This window comes from Schistocerca americana, chromosome 4, assembly GCF_021461395.2.
Source record: "Schistocerca americana isolate TAMUIC-IGC-003095 chromosome 4, iqSchAmer2.1, whole genome shotgun sequence".
Taxonomy (NCBI): Eukaryota; Metazoa; Arthropoda; class Insecta; order Orthoptera; family Acrididae; genus Schistocerca; species Schistocerca americana.
Genome location: NC_060122.1, coordinates 545447375 through 545470721, shown reverse-complemented (window position 1 = coordinate 545470721; position 23347 = coordinate 545447375). Strand labels below are relative to the sequence as shown.

At 41.2% G+C, this 23347-nt stretch overlaps 1 protein-coding gene across 4 annotated transcripts in view; it reads right to left on the bottom strand.

The window, feature by feature from the left end:
• Positions 1–23347, bottom strand: part of LOC124612295 (potassium voltage-gated channel protein Shaker) — a 1192356-nt gene that overhangs the window by 658390 nt on the left and 510619 nt on the right. For all 4 annotated transcript variants that reach the window (XM_047140405.1, XM_047140403.1, XM_047140404.1 and 1 more), the window contains exon 2: positions 5160–5283. In XM_047140405.1, coding sequence (XP_046996361.1) covers positions 5160–5283 — 124 coding nt within the window. The remainder of the gene's footprint in view (positions 1–5159; positions 5284–23347) is intronic.

Genomic DNA, 23347 nt, shown 5'->3' with positions numbered 1-23347 from the left:
TAAATACCTGGGTGAAATTATAACACATAAATTGGACGAGAAACCTGCATGGCGAGCAAGAACTAATAAAATGATAAAAGCTCAAAAACTAACATGGTCTACGTACAATAAAAAATGTCTATCAATTAAAACAAAATTAAAACATTACAAGACGGTGGTTCAACCAGAGGTTACATACGGAAGTGATACTCTTTTTAAAGACACCCAGAAAAACAGAATTGACAAAATTTTAAAAGTAGAGAGAAGAATTGCTAGAACATGCATAAATAAGAAATATCAAAAAGCTGGGCAATGGCGGATAGTTCCAAATGAAGTGGTATACAGAGAACTGGAGCCCCTCACTGATACTATACGAAAGAAAAGGATCTCTTTTTGTGGTCACATTCTGAGGACACCAGAAACCAGATTATCAAGGAAAATTATTGAGAAACTCTGGAATTTGAAACAACAAGGAGGATGGCTTAAGGAAATAAGAGAGGATATGGAAGAACTGGAAATAACTCTGGATGATTTGCAGAACAAAACGCCAAATTTAAAGAAGTTGAGGGACACAAAAATAAGATTTAAACCAAAAATTGACAAACGACATACAATGAAAAGGGTATTTACAGATAAGGCACGACGAAAAGCATCGGAACGAATGAAGAGATACTGGGCCACTCGGAAAGGGAAAATACCAAAGAAGAGGACCAGAAATGATTGACTGAAGTGGTCCAATGAGGCCGTAAAAGCAGAAGAAGAAGAAGACTGTTCTTGAATTATTGCTTCTGCAGTCTTGGAGATAGGATCCATCTATTCAATTAAGTGAAGGGCTGTTTGTTTCCTGCTATTGGCGTTTCACATCTTTTTGCTTACGAAGCATTATCATTGGCCTAACGGATACGAAATGCAAATACATGATACGATACTGTTTACTGCTACAGATTTGTGTATTATTAATTTATATGGTAGACGAACAAACAGATTAAATAAACAAACTTCACGCAGACATAAATAGTATTCGTATTATATTTAATTCTCCATAGAAAAAGAGGTGACAATAGTCACTATTTTGGTTTTTACAGAAAAAAAACAGCAACGCATACGATTATACATGCCACATGAAACCAGATACAAAATCACGAGCTAGCAGTTCTCTAACATGAGAAATATAGACTTAATAAAATCCCAGTCGCAAAAAAAATGAAAAAGAATTAGAAACACAACAGCCCATAGGCAAAAGCAAGTCGTATAATACCCATACAATAAAAGACCAACCACAAAACACAACTAAATAACAATAAGCAGAGGATATCATCACCATAAAACTGCAAAATCAACAGTAACACAATAGCACACACATTCATGACATCGCTTAAAAAAAATTAACACACAGAAAGTACTTTAGAAAAAGGAATACACATAGCATATACAACAAGAAACATATTCCAGTCTCATTTTCAAAAACCAATAGAAAAATCAATGAAATACCAAGGACCTGGTATACACCTGTTAGGATCTGTTAGGAGCGCAAGTCAGCGAATTTGAGGATGACAGGCAGAAGTTTTAAAACTCGATACAAAGAACCATAAGAAGCTGGGTTTATGCAAATAGCAATTCTACTTTTGCTGAACATCTAACTAACATGGGCATGAAATATCTAATGTGGAGAGTATATGAAAATAATTAGAAAGAACAGTATATGAAAATAATTAGAAGGAACAGTCAGAACAGAAAATTAACATTGCAAGAAAACTTTCACACACAAAGAGCTGCTGCAACGAACAAGACGATAATAAAGGACCAAGTCAATGTAAGTAAGAACTCACTGACTTTGTCAGGCACTAAAAACAATAACTCACTGTAGAACACAACCAGACTAAACAATAACTTAATCTTCCCAACACCGACACTCAAATACGAAAAAATACTATAATTCGCTATTCCCTCCATTCAACTTCCTCCCCCCTCCCCCACCGCTTTTCCCAGAGGAACCCATATGACAAATAAACGAACATCGAAGTATATACGGACACCACAACGCAACTAAAAGACGAACAAAAAGAACACTACGACAGATGACAAGAAAATACGCATTAAATACTCACGAGCAACCCACAATGAAAGTGAAGTGTCCATTTGAAATTTGTTCGAAAGAGCCGAAAATCAGACATACTGGTGTACGCAGGCCAACTAGCTACACCTCCTGGACGGCACATATGGAATCAGAAGATCACAAAATCCTAAACAGAATCAAATAGTAATTTAACGGTATGAACCTTGCGCTCATAAGGTTGTTTCTTGGCGAACAACAAGACAATAACAGAAAACTTTAATACAGTAACATATCTGGAATCATTACATAACGCAGTTGTTACAAAGATAAACATGTATTACAGGTCACTGAAGATGCTTCATAAACAAGAAGCGGCGTAACTCGTATGCTACAGAACAAAGAGCTTTCATATAGTTGCATAGACGGACGACATTTCAAAGAACCTAGTAGTCTGTTAATGAAAAAATAATGAGGTCCCTTGGCTTTTCGCTCCATTCAGATTGCTGATTATGCCTCATATATACCAAATTTTCCCCATGAATAGTTCCTCCGAACAGTAATTCTATACAGAAAGGCTTCGTTTGAGACAAGAGGAGATGCGACGAAGAAAAAAGTTCACGGACACTGATCACAGTTAGCACAAAATATGAACAGATATACTTTTGCCACACTGTGCTGATAAAAGAAGAGGTACCCTCTTTGATTATGTTAGTATACCCTCCTAACTCTAAAGTAATGTTAATGTGTTCGGGTGCTAACAAAATGGTTCAAATGGCTCTGAGCACTATGGGACTTAACATCTTAGGTCATCAGTCCCCTAGAACTTAGAACTACTTAAACCTAACTAACCTAAGGACATCACACAACACCCAGCCATCACGAGGCAGAGAAAATCCCTGACCCCGCCGGGAATCGAACCCGGGAACCCGGGCGTGGGAAGCGAGAACGCTACCGCACGACCACGAGATGCGGGCGGGTGCTAACAAATGACAAGGTACATCACTATGCAAGACACTAAACACAGTGCTATACATACAAGACGTATGATTTTTTGCCTTGTTCTTTAACGTGAAAAATTAATTCTGTTGTAATTAACAGTATAAACCGTTATTTCTAATTATGCTTACAATAAACGTTTTAAATCGTATTTATAAATACAGTTATTTATGAGTAATATGTGTTATGAATACTGGTTCCTATTCAGGGATTAGATACTAAAATAATTAGTGAGATCAGAAAGGCAGGGTAGGGGAAGCACTTTAGTTAGGAGAGCTGAGTGGTTATTGTAGCAATGTTCGTCCATTATTATGTGTGAGAATTCCGTGGAATAGCACATGGACGACTCTATTAGCGCAATCTCATGACTACCTGCAGCTCCTCATCATACCAAGAAAATGTGCATAATTCCATTAGAGCTATTAGGACATGGAGCAGTGACAATTGTGTTAATAGATGTTCAGGAGTGAATGACCCCTGCCATGAAGCAGCATCTTTGAGGCAAACGTTTGTGGACAATTACATTCGTGGAACGGACTGGCTCGTCCGAAACCCCGACGTGAACTGACTGGTACATCTATGAGATGAATTGTAGCTCCGAATTCGCTCCAAACCTTTTCTGGTTTAGGCTGTTGTGGCCTCAGACATTCAGACGACTCACTGAAAGTGTCCCCAGTAGAGCTGAAACTGTCATGATGGTGAAGGGTGGACACTCCCCATATTAATGTCCACAAATAGGTGTCGGATGCGTTTGATTAGATAGTGTAACTGCCGCCGCAGGCTAAATAGTTTGAAGGTTTCACTTGTTTTATCAGCGGGTTGCCCACAACGAACTCTGCTAGTGTGCAGTCCTTTTTCATTAAATGACATTGCTCTTGTTTAGCTGTAGACAATCATTTCACTTGGGTTTGACGTTTCTCCCTTTTTTAGAATTAAATTAGTATTTTTAAACACGGCTGTGTGTATAACACGACGTATTTCTTTATTTTATCTTCCTGAACGTGTTTCGACCTGTGTGTGTCATTTTCTGTGGTTCCCGATTTCTTTTTGTAAAAATATTGTACAACCTTCACAGCTGTTTTTCTAAAAACTGTTGCGTGCATTGTTTATAACATGTGCATGAAAGTAAGCAGACCTATAGAAATCCACTTTCGCAGTAAACGTAGTTTCGCGTGAGCTATCAAAACAAAATGCACATTTTATAGTTTTTAGGCCTAAAATAGAAAAAACCCATGAAGTTCGTGCGATATTTTCCAGATATAGCTCGAGACCAACAGAAAATGCGAAATATATTTGGTTCAGAACAAATGTACATTGGTGTTTTGCAGACGCCGGAGTTTAAACACCCAAATTTGATTGTAGATATTTCCATATGAAACGTTACACACACCAAAGAATCTGTACGGCTCTAGTATTTCTGTTACTTTTGCCCATTGCACCACTTACTATAAAGAATAGACGAACGGGTTTAGGGAGAGCTACGGAGCGACAGAGGGGAGTTGAGAGGTAGAGGTAGAGGTACAGGTACAGGTACAGGTACAGGTACAGATAGAGGTAGAGAGAGAGAGAGAGAGAGAGAAAGAGAGAATTCTACCACATTGTGCAATCCTCCATCTTCCGGAATTTTTTTCGTGGGCAATTATAGTCACTCGGAAGAGGATGGGTTACCAGCCTTCAGACCAGCATCATAAAACAAGAGAACATGTGTAAGCCACATGGTACCGTATGGTCTGCCAAGCCAATTCCGAGCGCCTGGTGTACGGTCCCATGGTGCTCTCCATGTGCTACGGTCCAAATAATTACAGGCTAGGAACCTATCCTTTGCCATGTAACACACTGAAAAGCCAGAAGGTTGAGCATTAATATTCGTAAGGTGATCGCCTTTAATAAAGGACATTGTGGCAGAAGCAATTTTCATTTAGTGTAATTAACAAATGTAGTGACGGATAACAAGTGGATAATCTCAGCTACCGTCTGTACGGAGCAAATAATGGCAATTTCGCTATCACTTTACATTTGAAAATCAGCTAGGCGATTTCTGTCAGATGGCAGGAAGTGGAAGGCCGAGGCGAGGCACTCAGCCTGTGGATGAGCGGACAGGGGGAAGCTGGCGCGACGCGACACTCACGTTGATGACGACTCTCTCACAGAAGTCGTGGTCGTGTGGGATGGGCTCGAAGTGCGCCACGCCCGTGAACTGCGAGTGAGGGGTCGGCCCATCCTCGTCCTGGCTGCTCAGTTTCGGCAGCGACCTGCAACAACAACACACCACGTCACATGACCACGCCCCGCAGCTCATTACACACACACTACTTACTGCTCAGCAAGAGGGGGCCCCCTCTGGTCTAACGAAAGGGGATCTGAAGGGTGGAAATGGAAAGATTTCTAATCACAAAACTTGTTTTCTATGCAGTTGTGTTCTCGCTACTCTGTTGTATATCCGCAGACTTGTTCCGAGTGTCAAAGCATGGAGAAAAAGTGTCAAACATTCATTACTAGAAGGTGCGTGGTGTTTGTGCCAAGCAGTGCTTCCCAAAGGAGTTGAAAGTGCCATGCGTTACGGGCTCCTCCATTTACCCTGGGACTGTTGGTAGAAATGACATACAAATTTTTGGTGAGTGAGCATAAGTTTATGAGCTACGACAGAGTTTTTGCAATTACAGATGAACGAAGCAAGGTAAGCAAAGGCTTTGTTTCACAAGATTTACGCAAGACTGTTGAGTCGGCCAGAGTTACGAACCCCCTGCTTGTAAATTCAATGCATACAACTGCTTTCTTAGTTAATGCTGGCGTATAAGACCTCCAAATGCAGTAGGCTCAAAGTGTCGCATTATCGCTCATCTCAAATACGTATACAAAAGTTCTTACTCTGAAACAGAACAACGGAAAATGTCCATGTATTCAGAAGAGGTAAGACCATGGCAGATGCAAGTCATTCTGTATTTCATCCGAAAGTACAGCCAGTTTGTCAGTTGCAAAACAGAGAGATCTGTTGACGATATTGCTACTTGTTCCCCAACATCATAGGGAGTTTTACAGTAAACTGTGCAACATCTCAATGGAGTTGTGTAAAAAACTGAAGTTAATACTGGGAGATTTTCTTTCTTGCATTTAATTTTGTTATTGCTTCTTGAGAAATTTAAAAGAAACGAGAAATGGTTTTTGATGACTACACTTTACTACTTAAAATATTACTGCTACATTACTGCTCTATTTCTGTACTTGTGTTATCGCAAGGCACTTGTATCATCACAAGGCGCTTAAGAAAAAAAATTTGTTTTGGTACATACAACGTTCTTAATAAATTACTTATTTTCTGATTTATCTCACTTTTGGCTGTGATGGTGCTTAATTCTGTGGTATCAGAATACCTTCTGAATTTTCTGGGTAAAACAAAGTTCTTCACAGAAAGACATATATTGTCTTTGAATTAGCACTTAAATCTATTTCCATTTCCACTCTTCGTTTGCGTTTTAGAGGCTAGTTATCTAGTGATAAAATTAGATAATATTATTCAACGATGTCTGTCGTATGCATGTACAACGAATAATGTTAAGTGAAACGCCTTTCATCACTTTTTTTTTGTACGAGAACTACGAATCGAAGTAAAAACAACGGAAAAAATATTAGTCACCCCAGGGGACGTCACGCTAATACCGTGTAAATCCTTGATAATGTCCACAATCGGCTAGGAAAACGATCCACAAGTTTCTTAGTTATGTTGTATTTAGTGAAGTTAGTCATTGATGGTGAGATTCTACGTAGCTACTATACTACGGGTGCGGGGATGTGAACTGGCAAATTTCATCAGCTGTTCCAAATATTCCTACACATTTTCTGTTGGACTGCGATCGGCTCAATTGGCGGACCACTCGCGGTGCAATAGGATGCCTTAGTGTTCACCAAACACGCAACGTATGCTTGCAGTGATGTGAACACGGCTGTTGTCACTGTGGAAGACGGAGTTGTCCACAGCACACTCATCATAAAGATGAAGAAGAAACGGCCGAAACTTGGTCACTGGGGTGGCCGAGCGGTTCTAGGCGCTTCAGTCTGGAACCGCGCGACCGCTACGGTCGCAGTTTCGAATCCTGCCTCGGGCATGTATGTGTGTGCTGTCCTTAGGTTAGTTAGGTTTAAGTAGTTCTAAGTTCTAGGGGACTGATGACGTCAGGTATGTTGAGTCCCATAGTGCTCAAAAAAAAAAAAAAAAAAAAAAAAACAACAACTTGGTCACCGGGAGTGTTGAGGCAGCCATCCTGCTTGATGTTCACGGTAACCTGAATGATATGACACAAGTACTGATAGCATAAACAGCCCAAAACTTCCGCAGTGTTACACGGCTGCGTGTGATGCACTATACCTTGTAGAAGCACTGGAAATTCAAACGTTGTCACACCAACAAATCGGGGATCGTCATTCACGGTACGGTTGTGAACACGCCGAATTACATCGGTTGTACTCTGGATTTTGATGACATATATGACTCAGAGTGAAGCAATGGTAAGTCAGGGAGCATCATGTGGTGGTCTGGGCAGATAATCCACCTGCGTTACATTCGCATGTCAGCGTTGTGTTGCATCTGACTCACTGGCGCATTTCACTATGTGCGTTGTGTTAACATAACACGCATATCACGGTTGTTTTGATTAGTGACAGTACTTTACCACTTTGTTGATAACCACTGATAATTGCTCCAGTTGTATAAATAACATAAAAATTCTGTCTTACCCACTACATACGTTGGTGCACTGCATGGGCGAAACAATGGGAACTTGTAATGGGGAAAATCCTGTATGTAAAGGAATCATAATATACATGCACTGGTTATGCTTTTATTACTATGCGAAACGTAGTTTGTCTGATACTGAACGTTGTTATTCGTTGCATAATACAAAGACATCCTCGAATAACATTGAATGATTAGTACTGGCCTTGCGACTCACTTTAATCGCATCTCAGATGTGTTATGTAGCGAGAAAAATCCGCACGGCTGTGTTCACGTAAGTGACTAACAAGTTATTGTTTTGTGAGTAGGATTGAATAGAGAAATAAGGAGTTGTTGGATGAAGAGAACCAGAATTGTCTCAGACGACTAAAATTTTTTTGTAGAAATCCTTTGATTATTTGAATGAAATGGAAAATGGAAAAACATGAAACAAAACTGTAGACATTTACTAATCACCTTAAAGTTGACAGTCCATATATTCAGTATGTATTGTTAATGTTTTCAGTATTATAATGTTGATGAAATCCATCGATACACTCAGAAATCATTTCTACTGCCAAATTGTGACAGATTGGACTGTTCTGCGTAATAAAGTCCTTAAGAAAGTGGCATAGTTTGTAAATGAAAAAGAAGCTACTATGTTTTGACGTGAATGGTTGAGCACTTTGTATATAAAATAAACACATTTGTGAATTTGGGTACCCGAATCTGTCGAAAGAGACAATATTCAAAACGTTGCTGTGGCCAAGTATCAGAAAGCTCAGAGCCAGTCTCTCTCTTTCATGCACATAATTCGTTAACTGAGCCATTGCATCCATCTGCGTTGAGAAAAACATTGCAGCATTTGCGGCTTCAGAAATATAATGCATTCATTATTTTCAAGCCATGCGAATCTGAGTTTTTACCTTAGACACCAATAATTACAATACAATGGAAGATTAGATTGTTTATTTACTTATTTATTTGTCTGTCTCCATAGCTGGGCGATCAGTATGCGTGTGCTGGCCATGCAGAGAACTCAGGTTCAACTTCTGTTCTTCCAGGAATTTTTCGTTGTTAGGAGAATCGCAGTGCATGTCACCGCAGCCTGTGAGAATCGTGTGGTCTTCAGGGCCTGAGCGCAGATTTAATTTTCAGTTAGCTGCTTATTTATTTAATCCATTATTTACTCTGTCCTTATGAAGCTGTTAAAGCTTTCAGTAAGATACAGTACAGACACACATACCTGATACAACTAAAGACAAGCAGTGATGGCACATCTGTTTATAAACCAATGATCGTAAAAAAAGAAACGCTAAAGGACGATGGCATATACGTATCCGAAATGGGGAATGTCTGCCAATAACAGATGGATAGTACTGTAGAGGGACCTAGTTGCAACATCTACTGCGAGATCGGAATGTTCAGTATTTTGTCGATCTCAGTCAGTGCAGAATCTTCTAACGAAGCGAAAAGTTGAAAGGAACGACTACTCTACCTCTTCAACGTAGATAAGCGCTGTATCAATAGGTGAGTGTTGTTACAACAGTGATGCACTTGTAAAATCAGTGGATAGAAGACGGTCGTTCGTGGCGTAGTACAATATGACAATGTGACCATATCAAAGGACATGCAACATGCAACCTCATTCACAATGATGATTCGATCTTGATCACTATAGTGGGTGAAAAGCTATCTGCGTCGACGAGACTGTGTCGGGTGGCACTGGACACATGATCTCGACTGCTACCTATCATGGTAATACGCCTACATATACATAGTCCGCAAGGAACCTTACGATGTCAGCGGAGGGTACTTTTTGTACCCCTGTGTTTTTACTTCCTTCCCTTCTCGTTTGCGGATGCTGTTGGGAAGAATGCCTGCTGGTAAACCTCCATAGGATCTCTAATTTATCCGATTTCTCGCTGTGGCTATTTCACGAAACGCATGTGGGAGAAAGTAGTATGTTGCCCCATTAATTTCGCAGTGCTCGCTCTTGAAATTTCAAGAGTAAACCTATCCGTCATGAAAATTCCTCTCTTGTAGAGTTTACCACTGGAGTTTGCTGTTTGTCTCCGCAACGTTCTCGTGCCAACTAAGTGATCCCATGACGAAACGTGCCGTTCGTTGTTGGATATGTTCTACCTCTTCTAATTGCCCAAGCTGGTGAAGTTGCCAGGCCGATGAGAAATACTCAGGAATCGATCTGACAAGTGTTTTTTAAGTCACTTTTCTTGGGAATTAAATTTGCTTATGATCCTTCCAATGAATCACAATCTGGCGCCTGTTTTTCGTACAACTGGTTTTACATGGTTATTCCATCTCAGGTCGCTCTGGCGGGGTTATTCGAAGGTATTTTGCGGTAGTTACTGTTTCCACTATGAACAGTAACCGCTATATGAGACAAGTTATAGAGCCCGAGGTTCTTGTATTTCTTTAGGTGACCACACATGTCAAACTTGGGAACGCCTTTTGACGAAGAAAGTGCAAGCATCAAATGCAGAAGAACGCACATTATTATCAGTCCTGTGACTTCACTCGACAGGTTGCTGTAGGAAACCGTAGAGAAATGTTTTAGTGTCTACATGTTCATCCCGGTTTTCCAGCAAGCGTTGTTAATCTTCGTGCAGTCGCTTACACACCTTGTGGATGTGGTTGGTTGGTTGTTTCGGGGCAGGAGACCAGACAGCGAGGTCATCGGTCTCATCGGATTAGGGAAGGACGGGCAAGGAAGTCGGCCGTGCCCTTTGAAAGGAACCATCCCGGCATTTGCCTGGAGCGATTTAGGGAAATCACGGAAAACCTAAATCAGAATGGCCGGACGCGGGATTGAACCGTCGTCCTCCCGAATGCGAGTCCAGTGTCTAACCACTGCGCCACCTCGCTCGGTATAGATGTAGTTACTAGCAACGTATTGTTGTCCTGTTTGCTTCAGTATCTCGAGGTTTAGTGCATCCAATTACAACACACGGAGGCTTCGCACCATACTGTGCTGTCAAGGTCAGAGTCCATGAACAGTTCTATAAACCTAATCATATTTATGTAATCATGTCCCAAATGTGTGTTATAAAGACATCTGAAATCATGTGAGTTCTACGTTGTGTTGTACTCTATTAGGAGTTAGTGTATGACAATAACTCTATTGCAAACATAAAAGTACGTTCAGGGAATAGAATAAACCGAATGCCACACTGGCAGTATTGGCTTTCTGTGACTGTGTTATAATGAAGGTTGTATGTGTATACCGTAATCAGCCATCATAATTACGGAATATTCACTTTGCAACGTTAATTTGTTTAAGAATTTTTAACATGTTGCAGCCCTGTCAGCAACTGCGATAAATTAATATGTCAAAAATCAGCCTCAGTTGCGAAACATTACTGGTCTTTACCCAGGTTTCAGCTAGAGTAATCTTGCCTTCTTCAAAAGCATAAAATAAACTAATGCATGCCAGAATAAGCACGGTCAAACATAAAAAGCTAAAGTACCGTGGTACCACGTCAAGTTACGTAGCCCAACGTAGCATCCGCGGCTAACCGACCGCTTTCCACGAAGTGGGGCCGGGGCTGTTTCTCAGCTAAGTAACATAGCTTGACTTGGTACCACGGTACTTTAGCTTTTTATGTTTGACCGTGCCTTATTCTGGCATGTATTAGCTTCTTTTATGCTTCTGAAGAAGGCTAGATTACTCTAGCTGAAACCTGGGTAAAGACCAGTAATATTTCGCAACTGAGGCGGATTATTGTCATGTTAATTAGTTTACTATGCATTTCGAGCCCCTGATGTTCACCTGAGGCATCGGCGAATACAGAAACTTAAATACTATTTACATTATTAATATTGCTATCAAAGGAATTGTTGCTAGTTTATTGTTCAGTTGCGAGTATATTCATTGATCTCAAATGGTGTGTGTTCCTTCACACATCATGAAAAAATATAAAGTATATTCCAGAAACAATCTTTCATTAGAAACATGCACTATTTTCGGTGCTGCTGGCAGAGTCTGATTCAGTGAGAGAGATACGTTTTTGAAACAATCCCTTGTGTTAGGCCATTCCTGCGCCATATCCACTTTTTTTAGAAGTGCTAGTCCAGCTACATATGTAGGAGAATTTCTGCGAAGATCGAAAAGTAGGTGGTGACGTAATGACTGAAGTTGGGAAGTTGGGTGGGAGGGAGGGAGTGAGGGTTGATCTTAGTCACAAGAACACTGACCGCGAAGGGTTATGTTCTGTGTTTGGGTTCCGATCCTGCACACTAAATATGCTAACATTTTACACAGTTTTATGCCCTTGTTTGTACTTTTAATTGTTTGAACGTTGAGTTTAATTGAAGCACATTTTACTCATACTTAGAATGTGTGATCATTGAAGGAGGTTAGCAAATTAGACTAAGGGCATTATGTCTCGATGTTGTGATGTTTTGCTCAGGCCTCGTACGGCGCCCTTCTATAAGGGGCGATCAAAAAGTTTCCGTTTGAGAAGGGCATTGCTGCAGCGTACATGCACTGTAGCGCCTTCAAAGCGGGTCTACAAGCACAGACATGTAGCAAGGAATGACAGTGGTATTCGTGTCTTTCAGACACACATGCGGTAAACGTGGAGACGCGAACTATGGCGACGTAATTATCAAATGCGTCCAAACAGGACCGAGCATTTGTTCTTTTTCTTGGCTGACGAAAGGACAAACACCGGTACATATCCAGCGAAGGATGAGCAATGCTTATGGTACACAATGGTTGTCAAAATACACACTTGCGGACTGGTGCGCGACAGGGGAGTGCTATTGTTTCCCGATATCACAAATGTCGTTACGCAGGAGTTACGCCAACTCGAGTGCGAAACACTCGACCGCTCGCTCTACAGTACTGATCTCAAACCATGCTACTATCACCCCTTCGGTCTCTTGGAAAGTTCTTGACTGGTCGACGGTTTTTGTTGGATGAGGACGTGCAGCAGGCAGTCAAGGAATACTTCACGCAGCAGGACACGGTGTTTTACCAAACGGATATCTTGAACCTGGTACGTCGGTGAACTGATTGCTTCAGTGCTTACGCAGATTTTGTCTGGTTGGCATACAGGTTCTGGACTGTACGGCATTCGAGCGAAAACTGTTTGGTCGCCCATTATTTAACACCAGTTATACATACAGATGTTATGTGTGAGTACACTATGATATATAAATTTATCTTAGGTAAGAACATAGCGAAAAGTAAAATTAACTTGTAAACAGTGAAAAAATTTGCGGTAGAACGCGGACAGATGCTCGATCGTCGCAGCAAGCAGAGGATCTACATTCAGTACAACCAACAAAAAGAAAATTTACGCGACGACACATTTTTGGCAAAAGTACATTTCCCCCCCCCCCCCTCCCCCCACGAACACGCGAAGACACACGACACACACACACACACAGTTTCATTTCCAAATTGACTATTCTTCGATGCCTCAGGATTTGCCCTAGAAACTGATACCTTCTTTTAGTGAAGCTGTGCCACAAATTTTTTTCCTCCAATCCGATACAGTAGCTCCAATTTAGTTATTCGCTCAGCTCATCTAACGTTCTCCATCCTTCTATAGTAACGCATTTCAAAAGCTTCTACTTTCTTCTTGTCCGAACTTATTATCAATGTTTCGCTTCCATATAAGGCTTGAAGACAAATATTTCCCGGATAAACTTCCTATCACTTAAATTTACATTCGATGTGAACAAACTTTCCTTTTTTCAAAAGCGCTTATCCTGTTATTGGCAGTCTGCATTTTGTACGCTCTCTGCTTCAAACATAGTCACTTATTTTACCACCTAAATATCAGAACTCATTGAATAATTCTGTCAGTAATACCTGGTTGAATTCGACTACAGTTTATTACCGTCGTCTCAGCTTTGTTGAGCTACATTTTATAACCTCTTTTCAACTCACTGTCCATTCCATTCAAATGCTGTCATATGTCATTTACAGAATTACAGTGTCATCGGCAAACCTTAAAATTTTCAGTTCTTCTCACTGTACTTTCATCCCCTTTCGAAATATCTCCTTGGTTTCCTTTAAACTTGTGCAATGTACATAGTGAGTAGCATCGGTAGAGTTTACAATCCTGTCACAAACCCCTTCTTAACTATTGCTTCCATTTCGTGTTCTTGCAGTCATACAACGGCACAGTGGTTTCTGTACAAACTGGGCAGTGAACATTGTCAAAACCTGTCTCTAAATCTACAAATGCTATAACGTAGATTTGCCTTTCTTTAGAGTAGAGGCCATGTCTTTCGGGTCACAGATTTACTTCAGACTTCGTACACCTTTGTAATTTATCTGTTAGGACAACATAAATTGAAAGTAGTAAGGCACACTGTTCAGGTGATTTTCGAGAAAATCGCAAGTGAATTTTTATGTGTCAATAACGTACAGTTGCGTTGTGACCTTGAGCACGAGCTGGCGGCAGCCGTGTGTTTACCGTTCAAGCTCCGTAATCAGTGGATTGCTGGATGAAGTCTCAATCATATTTTAAATTTTTTAACAATTGTCTTATTGTTTCGTACATATTACATCTGAAAGATAATATGATGAAGAGACACGTGTATTTACATGAACTTTTATTGAATTTCCAACGTCATTTGGCTGTTTACTAATTTTTATTGTTACAATACATACACAAATCTTACTTTTATAGACAAGCTAAAAACTTTATCAGGCGCTTCAAACTTGTTCGTATTTGATTGACAACGAATGAAAAATTGCTTGTCGTGAGGATGAAATACATTTATTTGCACATCGCCGCCGGCCGGTGTGGCCATGCGGCTCTAGGCGCTTCAGTCTGGAACCGCGTGACCGCTACGGTCGCAGGTTCGAATCCTGCATCGGGTACGGATGTGTGTGATGTCCTTAGGTTAGTTAGGTTTAAGTAGTTCTAAGTTCTAGGGGACTGATGACCACAGATGTTAAGTCCCATAGTGCTCAGAGCCATTTGAACCATTTTGCACATCGCCAATTTTCGGTTCCGATATTTACGAGAATGTATTACGCATGATTTGCATCAAATTGTGGGATGAAATAAAATTTTTTTCAAATTGTCAACGAGTTTTGTTGTTCCATAGAAAGTATGAAACTTTCTTGAGCATGCGAGAAAATTGCATTCATTCGAAGTGTTGGATGGCGCTTTAATTTATGCTTTGCGTGAATTTATGAAAAATATCATCCTGCAACTTGTAATGTCGGAAGCGCATCCGACGATGAATTGTACATTACTCTCGTATTTTGGCATGTTGTGACGTATTGTATTACTGTATAAAGTTATTTTATCAAGGTTTGGGCTTTCCAAGCCTGTTCCTCGCCTCTGAAATAAGTGTCTGCAGATCGAAGCATCCAGGTGCAATGTTCTCTGTATGTTCCCGGTTGCAGGTATAAGAGATTTCAGAAATCACGACAGGTATATATTTTCAGCAAAACTTTATGCGTCTGGTCGTTTATTTAGCGACAGTTACAAATATAATATTTTTATGATAGTAAAAATTAGCAAAATTCATGCAAATACACGTGTCTGTTCGTCGTATTATCTTTCGAAAGTAATGTGTAGGAAGTAATATGACTAGCTTTGAAAATAACAGATTAAAACGAAACATGGGCGGGACTCGATCCAGCGATTCACCGGTTACGGAGCTTGAACGCTAAACATACGACCGTCGCCATCTCTGCTCGAGGTCGCAACGTACTGGTACATCGTTGACGCGCAAAAATCCTCTTGTGATTTTCTCGAAATCGCCTAAATAGTGCGCCTTACTACTAGCACATTATATTGTGCTAAAGGACTACTGAAAGTGTACAATGTTTGAAGTAAATCCGTGATCCGAACGTCGTGGGCCCCCCTTATAACATAAATCATAAGGTCAGTACTTCGTCGCGTGTTGCTGGTTGCGTGCTGTGGAACGCAAACTGATGTTCCCCAAGGTCGTCTTCTAACAGTTTTCCCATTTCAATATTTTGAAACCGGGACTTACTAAATTAATAGTGTGGATGAAAAACCGGAAGCGATCTTTGAGGGATCCATACAAACTTAATTATGTATATGGATAAAAATAATAGTTTTCTTTATTCCAGTGGCGTGGTGCAAGTCTTTCTGTCAGATGCGATTTGCGTGTTTCTGACCTACCACACTTATGCAATTGATAAGGAGGACCTAGAGTTTAACGTGGAGTTCGAACCACGTGTTGTTTCTGGTGACTCCTCACATCGTTTAGAGGTGAAGGGTAAGTTAAAATGAAGACTGAAAATCCTGTAATCCGACCGAGATTCGATCATGCAACCTCTCGGTTTCCACCCACGCGCATTACCCCCAACCCGCCAACTATGTAGATAGTTTATCTACAGGTTTTGATAAGGCGAGTCTGCGAGTATCTTTTGGTTGCATTGACTTATATGCTTAAATCATTTACACCACCAAGGGACCACGAACCTTAGTATTTGACATAAATTTCAACTTGTTACCTCTGGCTGCTCCTGAAAAAAGCGGTCATGGCAGTCGGACAGATGGATGGACGGACTAAAAAGTGATCCTCTAAGGGTTCCATTTTTACCGACTGACGCACGTAATCCTGGAAACACAGTGCTACTACCTAAGCAGGCCTTCAGAGTTTGGAAAAGTGTCGTAATATTTTGAACATCTCTCATAAAATCAGCAATATTTAGGCTCAAGTTCAAATGAAAATGATATGAAAAATTGGAATTATAATCAAAACATTCCAGTTTCGTTGCTTTTCTCTGAATGCTGTCCTTCACTTTGTGTAACGCAATATTGAAACACTTCTGATACACTCTGTAAAAATGCTAGAAACGTTCAGGATACATGTTCAGATCTTTCATTACGTCGAATGTACCACATTTCTTCCCACTCATAACGACTTTACCCATTATTTTCGTCGCTGCTCAACATTTACTAGTTATGAGAGATTCAGTGCATCAATGCCTTCGTGTGATGAAGACAACGTATTCTGATACAATCGTAGGACGACCTTCCCTCGTTTCTGCGACAGTGCGAGGTAAGCGTGACTCGGTCGCGTCCCGTCTGTGCCATGTCCTTAACTCGCCGCCGCCAGGCGCCCGCGCAACGCCATGTCTGCGTGAATTGGGCCTCAGGAACCTGAAAGACAGCTACAGTGACTCGCAAGCACGTCGCCACAGACTTTGGTCAGCTGCGTAGCTGCCGCACTGCGCAGCCGCCGCGAGCCTTCGCACCAGACAGACTCGCTGTCGCCGGCACGCAGCACGCGCTGAAACACGCACAGTTTAGCACGGCGACGCAAGGAGCACGCAGCGATTCGCGGCGATCGTAGCGCGGCGGCTACGGCCTGCCTAGGTCGAGGAGTGCCAGCTATAATTAGGCTGCTGCCCGTTGCCGCTGCTGCTGCGCAAGTGTTTCCAAACAAGCCGCCCGCCCGCCCGCCCGCCAGTGCGTGAACTTTACGCGCGCGACCTTTGACCCCGCGCTGGGCGTACGTCGGCTTTAAGAAGCCGGCCCGCATCATACGCCCCTCTCTTTGCCCTGGCCCTTCCAGAAAACTGCCGCCTACGAACTCTGAACTTATCAACCGGCGGCAATGTTTACGACCACATCCGATGAAAGAAACCTACTGGTGTGTAGTACTAGAGATTCTGCAGCAGCTTTCTTTGCTCGGGCAGATGTGTGTGCTACGCTGGAAGTAAATGAAAGTTGTATGCAGCTGGTGAGTATCTGTAGCCATTCGTCCAGAGTCGCTAGTTCAAGACAAGAAAACCTATTCTTTTTCTTTTTCTAATTGATTTTATTTTTATTTCTTAACCAAATATGTTCCACCCGTTTTACGCATATGCGGTGGTCTATACAGACGTTGTTACCATTAAAGCTAGTTTCGTAATTTTTTTATGTGTGATATCAGCTCTTTGGCTAATGTCCTAAAATACAGACCCCACACATATATAAATATATACAGGGTGAGTCACTAACTATTGCCACCAAGAATAGCTCCGAAAGTATGATAGGAACTGAAAAGTTTATGGAACAAACGTTGCATGGGACAAAGGGACCCATAATATTACGTTGGTTTTTTAATTGCTAGGTGGAGTCGTGTCAGAGATATTAAAGTCAACTTGATTTTTTGAAATGGATGCTATAGTTTGGTATTTATTTTCTGGTAGCGGCTATCGAGACGAATCCAGTGAAGCGTAACAGTAAGATCTTTGAAGATCAACGAAGGTCACAAAGGTGGCATGAACGTCCATTTATAGAAGGTGTTCGACGTGATGACCTTTGGTATCAATGTAGTGCTGCAATCTTCTTATAATGGATTGAGTGGTATTCCTTATCGCATCGGCACTTATCGAAGCACATGCTCTGACAAATCTCTCTCGCATATCTTCAGGTGTAGTTGGAACGTCTTTATAAAGAATATCTTTTACGAATCCCCACAATAAAAAATCTGGATGCGTCAAGTCTGGCGAACGAGCCGCCTACGACACATCTCCGCGTCCAATCAAAATGGTTCAAATGACTCTGAGCACTATGGGACTCAACTGCTGTGGTCGTAAGTCCCCTAGAATTTAGAACTACTTAAACCTAACTAACCTAAGGACATCACACACATCCATGCTCGAGGCAGGATTCGAACCTGCGACCGTAGCGGTCGTGCGGTTCCAGACTGTAGTGCCTTTAACCGCTCGGCCACTCCTGCCGGCTCCGCGTCCAATCCAACGATTTGGCAATTGTCTCTGCAACTCATTTCTAGCCATCAGCGAAAAATGTACCGGACACCTATCGTGTTGATACCACATTCTGTTCCTTGTTCCTACAGGTATTTCTTCCAATAACAGACCTAATGTTTCTTGCAGGAGTGTGGTGTACATCTTACTATTGAGATTTCCGTCGATGAACTACGGGCCTATAAATCTGTCCTCCAGAATCCCATACCATACATTCACCGACCACTTTTTTTGTGTGCAGCTTGTCGCAGCCAAGATGGATTTTCAGTTGCCCAATAATGCATGTTATGCAAATTAACATTACCATGGTTCGTAAACGTAGCCTCGTCAGTAAATAAAATCAAATTAATAAATATGTCATCCCTCTGAATCTGAAGTTGAGTCCATCCGCAGAATTCAATGCGACGCATACAATCCGTACCAGTTAATTTTTGGTGGAGACTGATGTGGTAAGGACTTCCTATAGAAGTTTTCTCTGAAATACATTAAGTAAAATCTCCATACTCCATGAAGAGTATTTCATTCGGAGGGAAAAAAGGAAACAGAACACTAGCAGAAGAACCGACGGAGCTGTTCGTTGCACTCATAAACATCAACAGTAGAGAGTGCAGTAGAATACTTCTCCTCTGTTTCTTTTTTTTTTTTTTTTTTTTTTTGATTGGCTAATACATTAATCGGCAATTAACGTCAAAAGTCTTTTTTCTTATATGGACGACCGTCTGGGGCCGGAACAAGCAGTCGCATGTATCGATGCTGAAACGAGCGTCTGTGCGAGATTCTTTCTCGATCGCGTTGACAACGTGTGGAGCAAATGTTGTACCTGCAGAATATGTCATATTCGCTCGGTAATACTCTCTCAGTAATACTGCTAACCGAGTCCGAAGGGCGTTCAGTGATTCCAAAGGCACAAAGCCATTTTCATGCACTTTTAGATCAATGTGAGACGGAGAAGATTCATGAAGTCTTTAATAATTCATCATTTGACATGTAAATGAGTTTATGTTGTTCCACGTGTTGGGTAAGCAATAAAAAAGAAATTCGGTTGTAATAAATATTAGTTATTCTTACCTAAATAGTAAGTAATGTTTTATGTTTTAGAATACAGGTAACGGAAAGATAGAAGAATGAGTGAAATTAAAGAGTTCAATCATCTGAGCTACAAAGCGATCTCGTTTATGACTGAGTAACGAAATGAGAAAAATAGCACAGCTGATTTAGAGGTGCATGATGTTAGTGAATGATAAATTCGTACAACACACAGTGAGCGTGTTTTGCCGATTCAGCTCATTCTTCGGTTCCAGGCTTAAATATTTACGGAAGTATTCTTTCAATTTGCTTAGACATCTTCGAAGGAGTTAGAAGTAAGTTATCTCTTGCACTTTCGGCCTTCGCTCAAGGAGCCCTTTGAGTGATAGGTCACAAAAGGCCAGCGACGTTTACGGCATTCAACGTCCCACGTATTGTCGACCATGCAGCAATAACATTGGGTGCTAATGGCAACAGGTTGCGGAACTGGAGATATCCACTGGTGAGCACAGCATGGGGTTACGGAGAGTAGGTGAACTGCTTAGTCGACGAGTAACTCACAACAGTGCTACAACGCTAGTGATGTTGATACAAAGCAGAGCAATGGCAGTGATAAACAAAGCAAACATTGAATTATATCTGCAACCACAGTTTACGAAGTTGACATTTAGCAAGAAAGGAACCCAAGGAATTTCTGAGAGTAAGAAAGGAACGGCAGATGAAATATTAGCGTTCCTGCAAGGTAAGTCAGTAGAATGGGTGGTTTCGTATACGCTCGACTGTGAGGGCAACGTGCTTAACAAGTGAAAACAGACGCCGAGAAGTATAGTTCATCGTTCTTGTCGAACAGGGTGTCACTGATTTTCTCTCCAGTGGAGTGGGTACTAACTATAGCTACATATGTGGAAGATCATCCACAGCATTGTTAAAAAAAAAAGTTAAGAACAGATTTCGAATAAATTCGCAGCAATATGATCGTTTAATGCACAAGAAAAATCCCTTAAATAAGGGAGAACATGTCACACTTGTTATAAAAAATAGTGTTTGCGAGTTTGGATGGTTGCATAACTTTAAACAGTGCTACAGAATTGGAACACGTAAGGTAACCAAATTTCAAACGAAGCGTCAGCTTGACGATGCACAGCAAACTGTGGAATCACCTCGAAAGTTTGTAGATGAGTTACATTTATCCCATCGTTCGGTAAGCAATTTGTTTTCCACTACAACCAATTGGGATTGGAAGAGGAAACGTCTATGAAAGGAATCCAGGAAATTAGAGATACCAAGAGAGTTCTATCAAGATCAGATAACATCGGTGCTTAACGCATTGTATGCAATTATGCCGACTGTAAATCTGGGTGGTAAATTGTCTGGAAAGTTATTTATTGTGCTGCGAGAAGTTGGAGGTGCTCTACCCCCTACTATTCTTTCTCTTGTACGTGATCTGGCAAGGGCAGTAGGGAATATTTACATGACAGCAAGCAAGAGTGGGAAAGTGGGTGTAAGATGACTACAACTATGGTATGAGCACTGCTTTTTACCAATAGCTGGTCAAAGTAACTTGCTTTTGTTTGATTTCTGGTGAGCGTATAAAATAATCGTACACCACTGGAGCAAACTATCCCTCCTGAAAAAGGTGTGACATCTACCTGGAACCTCTAGACAAATTCAGCCTCTCGATTTTTGTCTTTTCCATGTCTATAAAACATTTTATCCCATTAGCTGAAGTTACGCCTTGAGGAGAGCCAGTTGCACGATGAGAGTCACGACAAAATGTTTCCCATTCAGTTGCATACCATCAAATTCCATCAGTTCTCTGCACCCTGTTACACGGATATGATTGTATACTCATTAAGAATGGTGGGAATTTAAGGAGATGGGACCTGGATAAACTAACCCAGAGGTTGTACAGAGTTTCAGGGAGAGCATAAGGGAACAATTGACAGGAATGGGGGAAAGAAATACAGTAGAACAAGAATGGGTAGCTTTGAGGGATGAAGTAGTGAAGGCAGCAGAGGATCAAGTAGGTAAAAAGACAAGGGATAGTAGAAATCCTTGGGTAACAGGAGAAATATCGAATTTAATTGATGAAAGGAGAAAATATAAAGATGCAGGAAATCAAGCAGGCAAAAAGGAATACAAACGTCTCAAAAATGAGATCGACAGGAAGTGCAAAATGGCTAAGCAGGGATGGCTAGAGGACAAATGTAAGGATGTAGAGGCTTACCTCACTAGGGTTAAGATAGATACTGCCTACAGGAAAACTAAAGAGACCTTTGGAGAATGGAGAGAGAGCCACTTGTGTGAACGTCAAGAGCTCAGATGGAAACCCAGTACTAAGCAAAGAAGGGAAAGCAGAAAGGTGGAAGGAGTATATAGAGAGTCTATACAAGGGCGACGTATTTGAGCACAATATTATGGAAATGGAAGAGAATGTAGATGAAGATGAAATGGGAGATATGACACTGCGTGAAGAATTTGACAGAGCACTGAAAGACCTGATTCGAAACAAGGCCCCGGTAGTAGATAACATTCCATTAGAACTACTGACAGCCTTGGGAGAGCCAGTCCTGACAAAACAAGGCCCCGGGAGTAGATAACATTCCATTAGAACTACTGACAGCCTTGGGAGAGCCAGTCCTGACAAAACTCTACCATCTGGTGAGCAAGATATATGAGACAGACGAAATACCCTCAGACTTCAAGAAGAATATAATAATTCCAATCCCAAAGGAAGCAGGTGTTGACAGATGTGAAAATTACCGAACTGTCAGTTTAATAAGTCACGGCTGCAAAATACTAACGCGAATTCTTTACAGACGAATGGAAAAAGTAGTAGAAGCCGACCTCGGGGAAGATCAGTTTGGATTCCGTAGAAATATTGGAACACGTGAGGCAATACTGACCCTACGACTTATCTTGGAAGCTAGATTAAGGAAAGGCAAACCTACGTTTCTTGCATTGGTAGACTTAGAGAAAGCTTTTGACAATGTTGACTGGAATACTCTCTTTCAGATTGTGAAGGTGGCAGGGGTAAAATACAGGGAGCGAAAGGCTATTTACAATTTATACAGAAACCAAATGGCAGTTATAAGAGTTGAGGGGCATGGATGGGAAGCAGTGGTTGGGAAGGGAGTGAGACAGGGTTGTAGCCTCTCCCCGATGTTATTGAATATGCATATTGAGCAAGCCGTGAAGGAAACAAAAGAAAATTTCGGAGTTGGAATTAAAATCCATGGAGAAGAAATAAAAACTTTGAGGTTCGCCGATGACATTGTAATTCTGTCAGAGACAGCAAAGGACTTGGAAAAGCAGTTGAACGGAATGAATAGCGTCTTGAAAGGTGGATATAAGATGAACATCAACAAAAGCAAAACGTGGATAACGGAATGTAGCCGAATTAAGGCGGGAGATGCTGAGGGTATTAGATTAGGAAATGAGACACTTAAAGTAGTAAAGGAGTTTTTCTATTTGGGGAGCAAAATAACTGATGATGGTCAAAGTAGAGAGGACATAAAATGTAGACTGGCAATGGCAAGGAAAGCGTTTCTGAAGAAGAGAAATTCGTTAACATCGAGTATAGATTTGTCAGGAAGTCATTTCTGGAAGTATTTGTATGGAGTGTAGCCATGTATGGAAGTGAAACATGGACTATAAATAGTTTGGACAAGAAGAGAATAGAAGCTTTCGAAATGTGGTGCTACAGAAGAATGCCGAGGATTAGATGGGTAGATCACATAACTAATGAGGAGATATTGAACTGGATTGGGGAGAAGGGGAGTTCGTGGCACAACTTGACAAGAAGAAGGGATTGATTGGTAGGACATGTTCTGAGGCATCAAGGGATCACCAATTT